The sequence below is a fragment of the Vipera berus genome (assembly GCF_964194415.1).
Source record: "Vipera berus genome assembly, chromosome: 7".
NCBI lineage: Eukaryota > Metazoa > Chordata > Lepidosauria > Squamata > Viperidae > Vipera > Vipera berus.
In genome coordinates, this window is record NC_138209.1 from 31414806 (window position 1) to 31435135 (window position 20330).

General features: G+C 38.4%; 1 protein-coding gene across 3 annotated transcripts; it reads right to left on the reverse strand.

Moving 5' to 3' along the window:
• Positions 1-1447: 1447 nt before the first annotated feature.
• On the reverse strand, positions 1448-18804 carry ELMOD2 (ELMO domain containing 2). Of its 3 annotated transcripts, none has more exons than XM_081332602.1 (9): positions 18626-18804; positions 17538-17685; positions 16635-16663; positions 13975-14072; positions 10088-10217; positions 5574-5707; positions 5266-5334; positions 4783-4916; positions 1448-2893 (listed from the first exon to the last, which is right to left on the reverse strand). In XM_081332602.1, the coding sequence occupies exons 1-9, from the start codon at positions 18662-18664 to the stop codon at positions 2742-2744; spliced, it is 933 nt and encodes a 310-aa protein (XP_081188728.1). In that variant the 5' UTR covers positions 18665-18804; the 3' UTR covers positions 1448-2741. The 3 variants fall into 3 exon arrangements, with proteins under 3 accessions (XP_081188728.1, XP_081188729.1, XP_081188730.1); XM_081332603.1 differs by lacking the exon at positions 18626-18804 and adding an exon at positions 18458-18574; XM_081332604.1 differs by lacking the exon at positions 18626-18804 and adding an exon at positions 18400-18452.
• Positions 18805-20330: the final 1526 nt, after the last annotated feature.

The following is a 20330-nucleotide window of genomic DNA, read 5'->3' on the forward strand; positions in this document are numbered from 1 at the left end:
AGCATTTTTTGTATTATGAACCTAATGATAGATTAAACACTGGTTTCTGCTTTACCTATTTTAACATTCTTTATATTTTATTAAACATTATTCATTAATATGAGGATCTTAAGAAAATGAAAGCTTCCAAGCACTCACAAAGAATGTCTGTTTGAGGTTTTGCCTTTAAACATTCATAAACCATATTCAGCTATTTTCTGAAAATAGTCACCACATGCTGTCAAAATTCTAAATATGCCCCACGCTTACAAGGGAGAAAACTATTGTTCGAAAGCCTCAATTTTATTAGGATGGCGTTGCAGCATATGCTAGTCCTTAACTCATAATTATTTGTTTAAGGACCATTCAGTTACAACTGTGCTTTAAAAAGTGACTTACAATCAATCCTTGCACTTATGACCCAAATATCATCATGATTTGGTCACTTAGCAATCGACATGTAAATTGACATGTATTTACGACAGTTGCAGTGTCCCAGAGTCACAAAATTGCCATTTGTGGCTTTTTTCCAACTGGTTTCCAACAAGCGTAGTCAACGAGAGAAGCTAGATTTGCTTAGTAACCATGTGATTTGCTTAATGATTGCAGTAAAAAGTAGTAAGATTGGATGCAACCCATTCAATGACTAAACTATTAGCAATGGAAATTACAATCCCAATTGTGGTTGTAAACCAAGCACTACCTATAACAGGTTACAGCCCTTCACACAAAAGTGGGAACCAATTCATATATTTAACTATAGCAATGTTTCTGCTGTTGCCCAAATATTACGAAAGATCAGTGACAAACTTTTCTTTTTTCCCTGAATTGATAGCGTGACTACGAGACAGCCAAATTCTGAATGCCTATCTGTAAAAATAAACTATTTGGGAGACCACAATAGCCATTTCAGCATTCAGTATTTTATAAAATCTAGCCTAGAAATTGTGGTATTTTTCCTTAAATATTAAAGAAATAGTATTGAATCCCCCTCACTATTACTAGTCTAAGGAAGTTGGGACTTATAACCATTGGAGAAAGATAAATATATAAAACTGTTGATTAAGAAACCAGTAAATAATCTTGTGAAGGCTCTTATAGAGACAGCATGTGTAAACCACAACTGTATTATAATACTAATTAAAAGCAGGTTAATAAAATAATTAGGATAGCATGGGTGCTAGTGCAAAATACCAGTAAGATGTTAACTGAAATTTTGGTAAATTGACTTAGAACTTTTGGATTCCAATGTTTTGATGTTTACAATAAACCTAATCTTTATATTATGAAAAATTTTCTTATAATTAAAAAAACATTTCAGTCAATAATGAATTCAATCCAATCATATGCCGTGAACAAATATGTCCAGTATTCCCACACAACTATGAGTTTCTTAATTCTGTTTTGCAAGAGGAATTCCTGATTTATAATAAAGCAGAATTATATATATAAAATGAGAGCTCATTAGAACAGTGCAGACCATTTTTTAATATATCCAACATGCATTTTACATAGTATCTAATGTTTTCTTTCAGCCATTTTTTGAGATAAAATGGGCATTTGCAAGATAACTGTAAACATTAAAAATAAATCCTATTTTTTTGTCAGAGCCCAATCCATAATAAATTTTGCCCAAGTTGTCATATACAATCGTATTTTCTTAAAATATTCTTCAAATACTTTTATTCATTTTTTCTGGATTGGTGATATAATTTGCACACACATTTTAGTCAGCAAGATTAAATATGCCCAATTCCAGTATTAAATATTATAACAGAGGCACATCCTAGGAGCTATCTAAAAATCAGTTAATCCCAGCTCCAGGGATGATACTCAACTGCTTTAAGTAAAAGGCACTTTAACAACCTTAATCATTCTGTCCATCTTTCAAATGTCAACAAGGCCAAATACAAACTTTAGGGGAAAAAATTAAAAAGTCTGTATAGATTTTCAACATGAGTACAATTCTAGTACCTAGATTGTCTGAGAATTATATATGTAGTCCTCAATGAGTGATACAAGTATATTGAAAAAATGTACTAATTATTATCTTCTATTAACTACTTTAAGTTCTATATTATAGACCTCCTAACTGAAAAAACAGATGGAGGGAGGACAGAGATTGATATTTGAGGGCAATAGAGGCAAAATTTATTTAGTTTTATATTTTGTGGTAGTGTATAACATTTTTAAAATGAAAGATTAATCTGCGAGTTTCTATCTATACACATCCAAAGGGAGATAAAACAGTTAATGAATATGACTAAGTAAGGACACTAAAGATAGCTTTCATTCATTCAAGTAACATACTACTTATTGATGTATATATTTTTCCAAATCATAATAGAGCACTAGAGCTTCCATATTTGAAAAGAACAAGATATACAATATAAAAAATCTACAGGAAGTTTTCCATTAATGAACTATCATAACATCTTTTACTGTAAATCAAGTATCAATCAAATTTGGACATGAATCTATTATTAAGCAACATGATAAAGTTCAACAATTATTTTACACCTTCTACTAAGTGTAGAAAAACTATGAGGTCCTATGATCCAATGAGGATCTTTATATTAAAAAAATTATCTTTCGAGTACAATGTTCAGTCTTAAATAAGTATTGATTGTCCAAGCATATTTTCTATAAAAATAATAATGGATGTATAAACCTTTGAGCAATAAATGGAATTTTTGGTTGAATACCAGAGTTTCGATCAAGTGCATAATATTTATGTACAGAACTCAAAGAATCACACATTTCTAGTTTTCAGTTTTTAAGGCAAGGACCACATCATAATCCAGGAGCAGTCTTTTGATTTTGTCATGAAACTTCTCTCTATACTGGTTGAAGTACATAATACTCTCCGGTTTCTCTTCAAACCAAAAATTGTCAAATTCGTATGTCAAATAACCTGTGAAGACCAAAAAAAACCAATTGCTGTGAGGATATAATATTAGAGATAAGTAAAATTTTAAAAAATATTTTGTCCATTATTAAAATTAGTTACTTAAGTACATATGACTAGCTTTGTGAATCAAGCCAAGGCTTGTCACAAAATTGGAGAGAACTGAGGCTCAGGATCAACTGCCCTTGATAGATTTGTCTTGTATTAATTTATCTATTTTTTTTAAAAGCTATCCATGTTACCAACACAGCTCGTGATAATTAATTCCACAAATTAATTATGTGTGGGGTAAGAAATGCTATATTTTGCCTGTTCAAAATAAGGCAAATCATTGGATTACACCCATTCAATTATTGGAAATAAAGTTGTTCACTTTCAGTACGTCATACATGATATAATTCTTGATCATCTTCTCCCTGGTTACTTCCCCTCCTCCCCAAGCTAAAGAGTCCTAAATGTTCCTACCTTTTTTAATGGAAGATATTTGGCATACTACAGTTTTGCATAAGTGAATTATTTATAGTTTTATTTTCTCCTCTAAATGCAATCCTTAGAACTGAAAAAATATTTTAGATACATCCAAAATTTAGTCACGGTGAATTTTAAAGAGCATTTTCCTCTTTTTGTGAAACTAATACAGGAAGTTCTCCAATTATAAACAATTGTTTAAAGGTAAAGGTAAAGGTACCCCCGCACATGCGTGCTAGTCGTTTCCGACTCTAGGGGCCAGTGCTCATCTCCGTTTCAAAGCCGAAGAGCCAGCGCTTGCCCGAGGACGTCTCCGTGTCATGTGGCTGGCATGACTAGACGCCAAAGGCGCACGGAACGCTGTTACCTTCCCACCGTAGTGGTCCCTATTTTTCTACTTGCATTTTTACGTGCTTTCGAACTGCTAGGTTGGCAGAAGCTGGGACAAGTAACAGGCGCTCACTCTGTTACGCGGCACTCGGGATTCGACCCGCCAAACTGCCGACCTTCTGATTGACAAGCTCAGCGTCCTAACCCATTGAGCCACCGTGTCCCTGTGAAACAATTGTTTAGCAACCATTTAAAGCTATAATGGTATTGAAGAAAAAGATTTACAATCAGTCCTCACACTTATATCTATCACGGCATCCTCATAGTTTGATGTCTTCTGTGAGTGGGGCAGCACATCACATTATCGAAATTTGGGTGCTTGACAACCAGCATGCACTTACGGTGGTTGCAGCGTCCCAAGGTCATGTGATCACCATTTGTGACCTTTCCAGGCAGCTTTCAACAATCAAAGACAATGGGGGAGTGGATTCACTTAACAACTGCAATAATTTACTTAACAACTATGGCAAAAAAAGTTATAAAATTGAGCAGGATTTATTTAGTATCCGCCTTCCTTAGCAGTGGAAATTCTGCCCCCAATTGTGATAGTAAGTTGAGGGCTACCTGCATTTTCACTTCAACCTTCAGTGCAAAAGGGGCTGACACCTACGCTACATGGTACTGGGGCTATACCAATTTCCTGACAAAGGTCGGTCTAGCCCCTTCCTTGCTGGGTTTTTGGAAAACGATGAAGATTGAATTACTTTGGGAGGCATTCTCTTAGCTTGTATATGATACCAAGATTTTTCATTATTTTTTAATGTTGCTCCTTATTTTTATTATTATTTCTTGTTTGGGGTTTTAAACTAGGTTGGTAGCTGAGAGACATCTGGTTGTAGCAAGGGAGAAATCTGATTGAATGAATAAACTTTGCAACAAGTCTTATATTTTTCCCCCAAATATTTCTTTAACAATTTAAACTGAATGGTACTTAATGCGATAAGGAAAACTACTAATTTCTAAATAGATTGTGGAACAGCCTGCTCCAAAAATATAGAAGCCAGCCATCTCTTTAAAGGACAGTTGCAAATACTCACAGTAAAACTGATGGAAATCGTTCAGCTGAGGAGCACCAGGAACCAAGTTATAAAAGTGGCTCTTTAAAAGTCCTTTAGTTAACAGACTGTAAGCCATCTCTGTCAAATTGATTCCAACGATTGCATAAGAGTATCTGCAATAAACAAACAAATGAATAAAAGTTGCCTTCTTAATTGAATGAAACCTTCTCAATCACATTTGTATATTATCTGGGGGTATTCCTAGAGTCATCCTTGCAGTGGCCAGGTTGCTGAGTAGGGCACATGGCCATGTATATTATACCTTTGTTAAAGCATATACAAAGAAAATAATTTCTACTGTACAACTTAGTGACTTACTTTTACAAATACTCACACACATATACATCTTTTAATACAGTTGGTACCTGTGCCTTGAAATTAATGCTGGACAAATAAACTATTACATTCAGACTTGGTTTTCCTCCATCTCTAAAAAAAATAATTAACTGAGATACCACTTACCCAAGTTTTGGATGATTTGAACGAACGAGGATTTGACGGGCTTCATGAGGATAATGTTTACTAAAATATCTGAAAGAGACATAAAAATTTTGTTCGTAATCATTGCACTGCAGTTAATTGCGCTACGGTATATTAAACTGAGTTAATAATTAAGATTAGCATTTCCTTGAAGACAAATTAGCATATCTGATTTGAACAAGTAATCAATAACATATTTTCCATTAAGAGCAGTAAATACATAGCCAATGTAATCTATAAAACTTTAACTTTAAATCATGGAAAAGTCCACTTATATACTTTATACTTACAGAAGATTAGTTAATCCCAGCATTCCCATTCCTCTGAAGTCTGTTTTAGGGTCATCACCTTGGAAACCGATATCACACCACTGCTTTGTGATTCTGGCCTTCAATTTTTCATGGGGCATTAACAAATTCCAGAGCTGCACAAATATGCTTCTATTAATTTAATTTCTAAGATCATTTTAAGTAATTCTAACTTGTATCAAAAACTGATGCAATGTCTACTTTAATAAGCAAAATCATCATTTAACACACACATGCAAACAAACCAATCATAGAAACATTACCATAAGGTCTACTTATAGAAGTTTGCCATACCTACATATCAAGAGTCCCTGATGTACCATTTTATCATTCACCATAAAACCTGGTTCATATATTTACTTAACTAATTTATATGATATCCATCTTATGACAACACCAGAAACTGAGGGACACACAACATGGGCTTTGAGGTACCAACAATAAGGACATTGTAATATTGTTGTAGGTTAGTTTCTTGTCTTTTAATTTGTCTTATTTTCCTCTTTTTTTAAATTAATATTAACAATTTATTAGAACCTTGCAGGGTGGAATGCAGGGTGGACATCACCCTGTCAACAAAAGTTTAAGTTTAAGTTTATTGAATTTATATACCGCCCTTTTCCCGTAGGACTCAGGGCGGTTTACAAAGTATTTAAAAACATCAATACAATAGAAGAGTTAAAAACAGTTAAAATAATTAAATTTGATCCCTGAGGGGAAAAAAAAACCTCTCAGCCTGGGCCGGAAAGCTCAAAGAGCCAGGTCTTCAGGTCCCGGCGGAATGACCGAAGGTCGGGGACAGTCCTAAGCTCCACGGGCAGCTGGTTCCACAGGGCAGGCGCACCCACTGAGAAGGCCCTCCCCCTGGGTGTTATCCACCGGCAGTCTTTTACAGGCGGCACCCTGAGAAGGCCCTCCAAGTGGGAGCGCACAGGACGAAGGGAACTTGATGCCGGCAGTAGGTGTTCCCTCAAATATCCTGGACCCAAGCCATTTAGGGCTTTATAGGTCATCACCAGCACCTTGAATCTCACCCGGAGGGCAACCGGAAGCCAATGTAGCTCATGGAGTAGAGGTGTTACATGGGAGTATCGGGAAACCCCCATCACAACTCACGCAGCAGCATTCTGCACCAGCTGAAGCCTCCGAGTGGTCCTCGAGGGCAGCCCCATATAGAGAGTGTTGCAGTAGTCCAACCGGGAGGTCACGAGTGCATGGGTGACTGTGTGTAGGGAATCTCGGTCCAGATAGGGTCGCAACTGGCGCACCAGGCGAACCTGGGCAAAAACCCCTCTGGTCACGGATCCTATGTGATCTTCAAAATTGAGCCGTGAATCCAGGACGCCCAAGTTGCGAGCCCTATCAACGAGGGATAACACCTCACTCCCCATCATTAAAGATGGAATAGTCTGGTTAATCCGAGATGCCGGTATGCATAGCCACTCAGTCTTGGCAGGATTGAGATGAAGCTTGTTTCTCCCCATCCAGACCTGGACCGCCTTCAGGCAATGGGACATCATGGCGAGGGCATCACTAGGTTGGTTCGGGGTGGAAAAAAAAGTTGGGTATCATCAGCATACTGATGATACCCCACCCCAAAACCATGACTGATCTCGCCCAGCGGCTTCATATAGATGTTGAACAGGAGGGGAGAGAACCGACCCCTGAGGAACTCCATAAACGAGAGGCCTCGGGGCGGATCTCTGCCCTCCTGTCAACACCGACTGCGAGCGGCCCAGGAGATAGGAGAACCACCGTAAAACGGTGCCTCCCACTCCCAAACCCCTGAGACGCCGCAGTAGGATACCATGGTCGATGGTATCAAAAGCCGCTGAGAGGTCTAATAGGACTAGGAGAGAGAAACAACACCATCCCGAGCCCGCCAGAGATCATTCACCAGCGCGACCAATGCCGTCTCCGTGCTGTGCCGGGGTCTGAAACTCGATTGGTATGGGTCCAGATAATCAGTTTCCTCCAGGAACAGAGGAAGCTGGTGCGCCACCACACTCTCAACAACCTTCGCCAGAAAGCGAAGGTTGGAGACTGGACGATAGTTATTTAAAACATCCAGGTCCAGGGCAGGCTTTTTGAGGAGGGGCCTCACCACCGCCTCCTTCAAGGCGGAGGGGAAGATACCCTCCTTCAAGGAAGCAGTTATTACTGCCTGGAACCAGCCTCGTGTCTCCTCCCGGGCCGCATAAACAGCCAGGAGGGGCACGGGTCCAACAAACAGGTGGTGGAGCTCAGTTTCCCCATAATCCTGTCCACATCATCAGGGGAAACAGGATCAAACTCAGTCCAGATAACATGCTCAAGACCGTCCGATTCCTCCACGTTAGATTCCGCGTATAGTCAAGGCTATGGTCTTCTCAGTTGCAATGTATGGCAGTGAAAGCTGGACCATAAGAAAGGCTGAGCGCCAAAGAATTGAGGCCTTTGAACTATGGTGCTGGAGAAGACTCCTGCGAGTCCCTTGGACTGCAAGGCGATCAAACCGGTCAGTCCTAGAGGAGATCAACCCTGACTGCTCTTTAGAAGGCCAGATCCTGAAGCTGAAACTCAAATACTTTGGCCACCTAATGAGAAGGAAGGACTCACTGGAGAAGAGCCTAATGCTGGGAAAGATTGAGGGCAAGAGAAGAAGGGGATGACAGAGAATGAGGTGGCTGGATGGAGTCACTGAAGCAGTAGGCATGAGCTTAAATGGACTCCAGAAGATGGTAGAGGACAGGAAGGCCTGGAGGAACGTTGTCCATAGGGTCACGATGGGTCAGACACAACTTTGCAACTAACAACAATAACAACAGGGTGGAATGTAAAAAGCTTTTTACCTAAGTAATTGAATCTTGTTAGTGCTGATTGTACCATGATACATTGTAACACATTCCTCCCACTGGACAAGGCACAGCCAGCATGCCATTCTTTCAATACAGGAAACTGTTTCACCGAATGGGAAAGAGCTGAGGAAGGTGTTCATGAAAGCACATACATGTAAGGGAAGCTGAGAAAACTTTCATACTGGGCAAAGCCACTTGTTACATCACCCAAGGGCTGGGACAAGGGATGTTTTGGCATGGTACGATCCCTTTATGCACAAAACCAGTCCCATATAGCCCAGGAGTGTAGTGCAAAGGTGGCATTTGGCACCGCTTGGCCCCTTTACACTGGGGTGTTTTTTTTTCTTTTTGTCCTTTTTCACTCTGCAAAGTCAGGCCCATATGGCTAGCCAGCCAGGCCAGGCACACCTTGTCAACAGTGGGGATAAAAAAGCAGCCACTATTGTCAGCTGGTGTATGAAACACAGAATGGCAGAGGTCTCAGAGTGTAGGTGGCGAGGTCAATTGTGTCTAGCCCAGACTGGGGCAGCTGCAGATTTCTGGGACATGGCAAGCAGCTGCAGAGCTACCGAGATGTGGGGCTGCTTACTGTCCTGCAAAGCAGGGTGCAGGGTAGCCAAAGCGTCCGAGATGGGGAAGAGCGAACTGCTGAGTTGAGACAGTCCTTTTTCTTACTGAGGCTCAGGACTGGAAGCGACTAAGCCCAGAATGGCTTTGACTGGGGTGGCCCTTGGCTAACTGGTGAAATTTGCTTAACGATGCAATGGGGTTTGTTGGGACTCTGGTTTACTAAGTGATGTGGTCACATGATATCATTTTATGACCACATTGCTTAGTCCCAACTGGTAAGTCGATGACTATCTGCAGTAAAGATAACATTTTATCAGACATACATTTTTGTTCCTACTATGAAAAACTACTAACTTCTATTTTTTTTGTTCACAAATAAATTGTTTCATAAAATGTCACAAAACCCCCTGGGACTTGCAAACCTCCTGCCAGCTTTCCCATTGTTATCCATTCCGAGTAAACTAGATAGGAAACAGACAAGATGAACTAGTTTTACTTTACTGTAAAGTTACAGTAATAGAATTGTGCAAGTCTGAAGAAACAAACTTCCTGCCTTCACTTTTAATTGTTTGATGCATTAGAGTGAGTCCTTCCTAGGTTTCATTCTCTGTAAGCTTCTCCCTTTCTTGTCTAATAATAAATAATAAATTCAATTCAATTCAATTCAATTCCCTAGGCAGTTTCTCATCCAGTTTCTCCAAGGGCGTTCATACATTCCATTACACCAACTTTGTTGTGGGAAGCTGGCCACGATTCAATTATTCGTTATTTAAAAATGTCCTTATACCAGAACCACCATATATGGTCACACACTCCAATATATAATTATGTTAAGTACTTCTTTTTATCTGTTCTAGACAAGTTGGTAAATCAATTTTATTAAACGATACTGTGTTATTAGTGACTCTAGAATATACCGTATCCGTAAATCTTTCCCCTTTATTAACTCCTTCCATGCTGCCATTACTAACAAGAAATATTGAGATTTACAATAACTCTTGTGTAAAATTAATTCATTTTATTCTATGATTTTTATGTCATATAATTAAGCAATTTAAATTTGTAACACAGAAGTACTAAAAGGTTCACCTCCATTAATTGCTCTTCATGTTCTTTATTGTCTGAATTATATACTTGTTTTTTGAGATCTTCCACTGCCAAACAGAGTTTCTTGTAGCCTGATATTTGGAGTAAAGATGATTGTAGCTTTGAAGCAAACCTACCATAAATTGAAAATTCAGAGAATTATAGTTAACATGTGATGCAATGTGACACAATGTTCAACTGCAAAACAAATAGCACTAACAAAACCAAATATTCTATGACAGTAGTGAAATATATAACTATGCCAGGCATTAGAGTATTCCAATTCTGACCTACCATATTATTGAGTCAAAGTTCCACATAATTATTTATTTATTTATTTATTTATTTATTTATTTAAATTCCATTTATATCCCGCCCTTCTCCGAAGACTCAGGGCGGCTTACAAGCTTAGCAGTAGCCTTCATTCTATGTATATGCCTGCTTATTAGGGCTTTCACACACACCCCAAGCGGCATTATTACAAAGTCAGCTTATTGCCCCCAACAATCTGGGTCCTCATTTTACCTACCTCGGAAGGATGGAAGGCTGAGTCAACCTTGAGCCTGGTGGGATGCGAACCTGCACTAATTGCAGGCAGCTGGTGTTACTTAAGGAGGCATTAGCCCACTGCTCCACAGTGTGTTATTAAAAAATGTAAGCAAGGCGATCAAACAGGTCAGTCCTAGAGATCATCAACCCTGACTGCTCTTTAGAAGGCCAGATCCTGAAGCTGAAACTCAAATACTTTGGCCACCTAATGAGAAGGAAGGACTCACTGGAGAAAAGCCTAATGCTGGGAAAGATTGAGGGCAAGAGAAGAAGGGGACGACAGAGAATGAGGTGGCTGGATGGAGTCACTGAAGCAGTAGGCGTGAGTTTAAATGGATTCCAGAAGATGGTAGAGGACAGGAAAGCCTGGAGGAACGTTGTCCATGGAGTCGCGATGGGTCGGACATGCCTTTGCAACTAACAACAATAACAACAAAAGACTTCCCCATAATTTTTCTGTTCTCTCTTTATGCACATATGTCTAGTTTGATTTGGGTCACAGCTCCTACATGTGGTGCACCTATCCACTGGGTGGGGCAGTGAGGGGGGAAATAACAACACACTAACAACACAACACCAACAAGCATGTTATATCTCTACTATAGTTTCAATCTACACTTGCAAATTTGGTAAAAAGTAGCAGCACAGTCATCAAGCAATTACTGGATAGAAAAATATATTATACCACTGAAATTATTACCATTACCTAATCTTGTATTTTCTGCTTTCAAATACCTTGGATGATCAAAATTTGGAATAATCTGAAGTTATATTTAACAGTCACAAACAAGTGGCTGTTCAGAAACCATGATATACTAAAATATCCTATCTAGTTTTGACAAATTATAATACTAAATACAGTGTGCACAATTATTAGTCAAGTGAAAATTTTGACCATATCATCATTTTCATATTTTCCACTTCCAAGCTATATAAACTTCAATGCTTAGTAGATATAAGCATAACAGGTGATGTGTATTTGTGTAATGAGGGAGAGTGTGGCCTAAGGAGATCAACACCCTATACCAAGGTGTGTATAATTATTAGGTAGCTTCTTTTCCTCAGGCAAAATGGGCCAAAAAAGAGATTTAACTGACTCTGAAAAGTCAAAAATTTAAAATCTTTCAAAGGGATGCAGCACTCTTGAAAATGCTAAGATATTGGGGCATGATCACAGAACCATTAAACGTTTTGTTGCAAATAGTCAACAGGGTTGCAAGAAATGTGTTGACAAAAAAAAGACACACATTAACTGGCAAAGATTTGAGAAGAATCCAGCATGAAGCTACCAGGAATCCATTATCTTCCAGTGTCGTCATATTCCAGAATTGCAACTTACCTGGAGTGCCCAGAAGTACAAGATATTCAATGCTCAGAGACATGGCCAAGATAAGGAAGGCTGAAACCTGACACCACTGAACAAGACACATAAGTTGAAACGGCAAGACTGGGCCAACAAATATCTGAAGACAGATTTGTCAAAGGTTTTATGGACTGATTAGTGTGACTCTTGATGGACCACATGGATGAGCTCATGGCTGGATCAATAATGGGCATAGAGCTCCACTTTGACTCAGACGGCAGCAAGGTAGAGGTGGGGTACTGGTAAGGACTGGGATTATTAAAGATGAGCTAGTTGGTCTTTTTCAGGTTGAAGATGGATTCAAAATCAACTCCCAAACCTATGCCAGTTTTTAGAAGACATTTTCTTCAAGCAGTGGTACAGGAAAAAGTCTACATCTTGCAAGAAGACCGTGATTTTTATGCAGGTTAATGCTCCATCGCATGCATCGAAGTACTCCACTGCTTGGCTAGCCAGTAAAGGCCTCAAAGATAAACGAATAATGACATGGTCCCCTTCCTCACCTGACCTAAACCCTATTGAGAACTTGTGGACCCTTCTTAAATGGGAGATTTATGCCAAAGGAAAACAGTACACCTTTCTGAACAGTGTCTGGGAGGTTATGGTTGCTGCTGCACAAAATATTGTCAACAGATCAAGAAACTGGCTGTATTGGTCACTGATATATATATCTCTATATCTCTATATCTCTATATCTATCTATCTATCTATCTATCATCTATCTATCTATCTATCTATCTATCTATCTATCTATCTATCTATCTATCTCTATCTATCTCTATCTATCTCTATCTATCTATCTCTATATATCTATATCTATATATCTATCTGTCAGGACCTACCCCAACCCACGTCTTAGGAAAACAAAAACTCTTGGAGTCAGTTCTAGTCCAAAAGGAATTTTTACTAGGACATGCATGGTTGTGGAAATACAAGACAGGACTTAGTATTGTTTTACAAATTGAAACTTTATAAAGGGTTCCCGGTTCAACCCCCCTTCCCTCAACCCCATTTGGTCAGCCCCCATCATTTTACTTTGTGTCATCCCTTTCGTGGGGAAAAAAGGAACTTCGAATCTTTATGGTTATTGCCTTCTTCCTCTACAGATTTAAATGAAGACACAGGCCAGATGCCTTCTTCTCTAACCCTCCCTTTTGTTCCCCCAGTTCAAAAGGGTTCCCTTGGTCTTTGAAATAACCTAAGGCAGGCTGAATCCACATGCGCTCCTCCTTCCTCGGGAGATGGCAGAATCCAGGGGGGGGGGGAATGTTTTAAACATACATTTATGAATGTGATATAAATGGATTCTGACACTATCTCTATAGCTATATCATCTCTGTATCTCTATATTTATATCTATCTATCTATCTATCTATCTATCTGTGTTAGAAATGTTTATTTGTATATTTTGAGTTGTTTATTATTCTCACTTTAATAGATGCAAATAAACGACTGAGATGGGCAAATTTTTTTTTCATTTAGTTGCATAATAATTCTGCACACTAATAGTTGCCCAATGATTGTGCACACATATTCTCATAAGAAAGCCAAAATGTCATTTTTACTTTCTTAAATATTCAGGTTTGAGGTTTATTAATATTTTGGATTGATCAAGAGCACTGTAGTTAAATAATAATAGTAGTTCAATAATAAAATTAATCCTCCAAAGTATAACTTGCCTAATAATTGTGCACACAGTGTAAGACTACATACTCACTTGTTCAGTTATACTGCAATTTCATAATAATTACCATTAATTTAACAAGATATTATCTTCCACTGAGTAGAATAACTAATTTATTACTTTCAGTGAAAGAAATTTCAGTTCTCTATTTATGCCAATATTAATTTACCAGCTTACTCGCATCATACAGTAAATTTAAATGTGAACTTATTTCTTTCATATTTAATCTAAGATTAAGATTAATCTAAATTAAGATTTTTCTTGAGATTGCAGCAGAGGCTTTAACAGACGTACCCTGCATCTTTCTGTACTTTAATCTTCTTTTCTTCTATTATGCATGCAACACATTTTTCCACTTCATCTTCAGTAGTGTTCAAAGCATTTTGCAAGGACTATATGAAACAAAGTAGAAAAATAAAATAAAATAAAATAAAATAAAATTTATACACACACACACACACACACACACACACACACACACACATATATATATATATATATATATATAAAATCAATATAAATATATATATAAAATATTGATAAGTAATATTTAAAGCTTCAGAAAATATTTGAATATCATCATTAATCAGTTGTTTCCACAGATTATGAGGATCATGAATTTTAAGTAGTTCAATTACATATGCATAAATTAAGTTATGTATAAAACAAATACTCCAAATAAAAGGTTTTTAAATAGTACAGCCATCTTTTAGTTTGAAGCAAGTGTTCAGCTTGTATAAAAGAAATGTGATTTCAAAGTAGTAGATTCACTAGGTCAGAGGTCCCCAACCCCTGGTTAAGTCTTTTTTAATGCACTTTTAAAATGTTTTTTTTTGGTTTTTTTTCTTAATTTTTTGGGTGTTTTATATTTTAACTATTTTTGAATAAAATAAAAATACATTGAAAAAAAATCTACCTAAACAGCAGAATCTAAATTGAAATAATTGCTCAGAAATAGCACTCAATATGGTTTATTCTACATTTAGGATTGTCACCTTGCTTAAGAAATTATTTGATAACAATGAAAAAAATATTGGTTTATTTAACAGATATACTGTAGAAGGGTAAGCAAATCTTCGCATTCTGAGAATCATTTATTTGATTTCTATCCCATGTTTTCTTCAAGAGCTGAAGGCAGTGTGCCTAGTTCTTTATTTTCTCTTTTTGTCTAAAAACCTTGTAACATATGTTAAGCTAAATAAGAGTGACTGGGTCAAAATTACCAAGTAAGCTTGTTTGGATGAGATAATGTAACAGTAATAATCTATTTAGTTTTTCAATTGGAATGAAAACATCAAATGTTGCTAAAAACCTTCTGATTGTTTACATTTCCAATATATATTTAACACATCCTTATAGTTCTTTGACAATTTAATTGTTAAGCACCAACCCGAAGGTGCTCCTGTGCACATGTAAGAGAACTAAGAATTATTGGAATCAGATATGTATTTTAATTCAGAGACTTTGCTTTGTTTGGAGAAAAAACTTTGTCTAACTTCATGTCTACTTGGAAACAACTTAGCCTTTTTGCGTGAAATGGAAAGAAAAGAAAATGTCGTGACTAGATTCGTTTGATCTCAAAAAAATTGTACATTATCATCTAATTTAGTTCAAAAGATTATTATATTTTTTATTTTTATACCAAAGTTGGTAATTATTTTCTGCTGTAGTTCTTTTATTGATTTGTTTTCCTTTTTCCCCATCCCTCTAATTGGAATGCCACAACAGTTGTAAATGTGAAAATGTTCAGTGCTGTTGTAACTTTGAATGGTCACTAAATGAACTGTTGTAAGTTGAAGACTACCTGTAGTTGTAAAATGCAATGCCACATGACTGCAATGCCTAGGAATAGCAATACTGGGCCATTCTAGTTGCCAAAATGTACAGGTCATTAAGTTGGAAGAGATAGGAATCCCAAATAAGTAGTAAAGGGGTGCTGTGCACAGGCTGTGGGAGGGCTACTGCAGCCCACATGTGAGTTTGCAAGAGGCCAGGAAGGGCCTGAGAGGGCTGGTAGAGGTTGCATGAGGGTGGAGAGGGGGCTGTGGGTGGGAGAAAAAGCGGGAGCAACTTACTAGAGCAATTTGTGAATTTCCCTGCCAGGTTTGCCATTGACTTTGCTTCTGGGAAGCCGGGAGCACACAAATGGCAATCACATGCTTGCAGTTTCCTATGACATTGTAATTGTGTTTCACAATTACATGACCATGGGATGCTACAAAGGCTGAAACTGGAAGAACTAGCAGTACGTCCATTTTTTCAGCACCTCCATAACTTTGAATGGTCACTGGATATAAGTAAGCCAAGGACTACTTGTAAATGGTACTGGACTTTCCCAAAACTTATCAACTTAAAATATGAAATTACACAAAACAAAACACAGTGCACAACTTTACTAACAAGGAAGATACTCATCAAAAAATGTTGCTGAGAATCTTGAAATAACCAAATTGAAGAAGAAGCTGGATTTGGCAAGCATGCATTCAGCTGCAGAACTCCTTGAAAGTTTTATAACTAACATGTTCATAATCAGCATAACTGAATTTGACAGTGCTCTTTTTCTGAACTAATAATTAAGGTTGATCAACTGTTTTAAATATATTGTGTGTGTCGCTGCTTACAAGTATAGAAAGTAAAGTGACTTGAGATTAGAAAGGCACACTTTATAATAGTGCAGAAAAACCTTTGGTTTAGAGAGGGTCTGGGATCCTGTCAAGCAGGTCCCTTTTGCAACAACGTGGCAAAACCTCTGACTACATTTCTCAAATGAATAAATGTTACAAAATGCAATGTTCTGAAGGAAGAGGATGTTCTGTATTGCTAAAGCAGTATTTTAGACATTACGTATTTTGGAAACTGATTTTGAAATGCAAGTTAAAAACCAATTTTGATGGTCCTTTTCTGATAAGAAAAACAGGGGAAAATCCATTTTATACATGCAAAATATATCCTACCTTATGCTTCGATGATTCCAGTGAATACTCTGCAATGATAAGCGTTAATTATATTTATTAAAACTATTCACAAACTCCCAGATAACATTTTATGTTTCCAAAGAATAAATTAGTGAACATTATTCTGATAGCCTTGCAAATATTTTTAACTCAGAAAAAAACATGTTAATGAATACTCAGGAAGTATGACGAGCAAGCTACAGGTTTGTTTATTGTTTATTATGTCTTTTAAACCATTTGCATAACATGCCAAAATAAATTTTAACAACATCTGCCATAATGTGAGAGCTACCTTTACTCATTACATGAGTCTTTGTACATGACCATGTTACCAATATGGAAAGTTTCAGCATGATATGATAATGGGTTAGACTATCATCAATAGAGCTAATCAGATATAAAAAATGAGAAGGAAGCACTAATATAGGCCTATGAAAACAGGAAGGTAGGACTTAAAAAGAAATAGCTCAAATTAAACAAAAAAAGGGGGATAATAGTTCCAAATTCAGAAAACTAAGAAGAGATAAAAGTTAGGGGGGAAAGTCTGAGGGGAAAAAAGCACAAAGGGATAAGTGTGTGTGTGTGTGTATTTGTGCAGCTCCTCTTTAAGGGAGATAGACAGTTTAGAAATAAGAAATGTAAATAAGTATATAAATAATCTAATTATTACTGTACCAACCTATGTGGAAAAAAGATCCAATGTAAAAATAAGCTAATACTTAATGATTATGTACCATGTATAACCAGATATTTGGCTTGCTATTACAAATCTCACTAATTATTTAAATGCTACTGAAGGACTTTCAAAAAGCTATGAAAATTACATGGGATTTCAGATCATCTTTTTGCCTGTCATTGGCTAATATAAAGATTGTCATAATAATGTATAAACATATTTATTACCTATTCGTAGTGTTCTTTTTGCATTTTTTCTTGTGCCATTGCAAATACGCTGCAATTCACATTTTCCAGTTGCCAGTCTTAAGATCCACTTTAGCCAAAATCGAAAGATATTTGTATAGAAATATCTCCATAAGTCTATAATCATTTTCTATAAAAACATAGAAAAGAGGAAAAGGTAGCATTAACAAGCATTATAAAACTTGGTTATATACTAACTAGAGCATTTGCACAGCCTAATCACTTATTTTTAAAGAAAGACTGAACTGGTAGCTTTTGTTAATCAACTGATTTTACAGTAAATTTATTAAGTATTAAGCAAACAGCATACATAAGTTTACTGAAAAGCAAAGAATTTCAGATACTATTGCCTGTAAAGCTCTTGGTTTGATTTCATCCTCTTCTCAAAGCATCCAGCTACCTAAGCATTTATTCTGGATGCTAACCCTCTCTACAAGCCATAAAGTTTAACAAAACAGCAGAATGGTATTTTAAAAACACAAGTTACTTGCATTGCCAAGATTTCAATAATCTGCTCTCTGGTAAATTATTTTTTATTATTACTAAGGAGCCAGATATCAATCTTTTCTAATCTGGTTTGAGCTAGTACCTCAGTATACCAAGCCAAATATTGCAGTAGCGGCCTCAATAAACAATGCTTTAGTACTGGAAAAAAAATACACGTTTTCTCCCCCCCCCCTCCGCCTTCATAATGTGCCTTATCCCAGACGCTGATAACGGATCATTTTTCATTACTGCACAGAACCGAGCCCATATGATTTTCTCCACCGTCCCGCTCCCCGGGCAGATTCCCTTATTCCCCACCCCACCGTCGCTCGGGTGCCCGCCCTCCTTTAACCGTTACCAGGCTGGTTACATCATTCCAGTGAAACCCATCAAAACTGGCCACAGCCTCGCTTCACCTTCTTCACCAGCCGTTCCTTCTTATCCTAAAAGGAAGTTGCCTTGCCACAGACCCGGAAGTGAGATGGGGCCGGGTAGGAGGTAACGGCATTTATCCACTCCTGTCATTTTGGAACTAGGCGTACAATTCCCCTCCCTTTTGTTTTTGCTTTTTCTTTCATTCCCACCTCCCTTGAAATGACTTGAACCGGCGCGTCGGCCTCCATGGAGACCACGGAAAGCCCGCCAGGTCCAAAGAGGCGAATGCGAACCTCCCCTTTTGCGCTGGGCGGGGCTTTCAAGCTTATCGGATCTGGTCCAGCAGCGAAAAGAGGCTGGTAACTGCCGCCGCCGCCATTACAGGGCAACTGTTGCCACAACAGCTGAGGAGCCGCGGCGTCTGGGCGTGTTAATGAGCCTGGAGGAGGTCGGTCCTGTCGGCTGGAAGGAAAGGTGGCGACGCCCCAACGAATCACTTAGCGACGGCGGGGGATCCCTCGGGCGTCATAAAGTGGCCTTTTGTAGCGCGGCATCTCCGGTCACGGCGATGAGATATAAGTAGTTGCGAAATTTCAGGAGGAGGAGGAGGAGGAGAAGAGGAAGCAGGGCTCAATCTTTAAGGAAAAGAAGGACTACTATAGGGTGACATGATAGCAGTGCTCCAATATCTCAGGGGCTGCCACAAAGAAGAGGGAGTAAGCACTTGAAAGCAGGACAAGAAGCCAAAGGGTGGAAACTAATCAAGGAAAGGAGCAACCTAGAGAACTAAGAAAAAATTCCTGAAAGTTAGAACAATTAATCAGTGGAATGACTTGCCTCCAGAAGTTGTGAATGCTCCAACACTGGAAGTTTTTAAGAAGAGATTGGACAACCATTTGTCTGAAATGGTACAGGGTTTCCTGCCTGAGTAGGGGGTTGGACTAGATGACCTCCAAGGTCCCTTCCAAATCTGTTATTCTGTTATTCAGCCAGAATTAGAGGCGGAGATGTATTCCATGTATGCAAACGTATCAATCATTGTTTAGCTGTTCATCCTCCGCTCTGGTGTCTCATGGTTTCCCAAGTGTGGACTAGAGCAGAGCTTTTCAACTTTTTCACCCATTGTACCACTTTTAGGATAAGGCACTATCCAAGTACCACGTCGCCTAGCAAGGTGTCAAAAATGTGACCAAAAAAAGAGGGGGAAAAATGATAAAGTACAGGTAGTCCTCAACTTACAACAATTCGCTTAGTGACTGTTCGAAGTTACAACGGCACTGAAAAAAGTGACTAATGACTATTTTTCACACTTATGACTGTTGCAGCATCCCCAGGGTCATGTGATTTACATTCAGATGCTTGGCAACTGATTCATACCTATGACGGTCACAGTGTCCCAGGGTCATGTGATCACCTTTTGCAACTTTTTGACAAGCAAAGTCGGGGGGGGGCAGCTCATCACTCAGGTTGCAGGATGCCTGTGTGTGGGGGGAATCCATGGGTCTCTGGTGGAGGGGTGGGTGGGACTGAGGTGGGTGCCCTCCTTCCCTCCCTCTCTCCCATTGTCCCTTCCTTCTTCCTTCCTTCCCTCCTTTTTTATCCCTTCCCTCCCTCCCTCCCTCCCATTGTCCAGTGCTACACCGCCCAGACCCCAGCCTGGAGAAAATCATAGCTCTCCCTGTGTGTGCGCAGAGGCAGAGGAGAGAACATGACAATATTCGAGTACCACCAGTGGCTTAGCAAGGTGTCAAAAACTTTATTAACCAAACAAAAACAGGAAAAAAGTGAACCAATTTACCACACTTTTAATGGGAAATTTGTGCCTGCTTCTCTGCCATTAATCTTTGCAGTCGTGGCTGGAGAGTGTTTACTGACAGAATTAAGTCAGATTCCAGCTGAAGGCAATTCATAGCC

What these genes read in the sequence shown, in the direction of transcription:
- ELMOD2 (XM_081332602.1), bottom strand. Translation starts at nt 18,664, where the DNA reads ATGGAGGCCGACGCGCCGGTTCAAGTCATTTCAAGGGAG. An exon ending in TTCAAGTCATTTCAAGGGAG is followed by an intron (nt 17,686 to 18,625) that starts GTGGGAATGAAA and finishes ATGTTTTTATAG; the next exon opens with AAAATGATTATAGACTTATG. An exon ending in TCAAATCATCCAAAACTTGG is followed by an intron (nt 4,917 to 5,265) that starts GTAAGTGGTATC and finishes TGTTTATTGCAG; the next exon opens with ATACTCTTATGCAATCGTTG.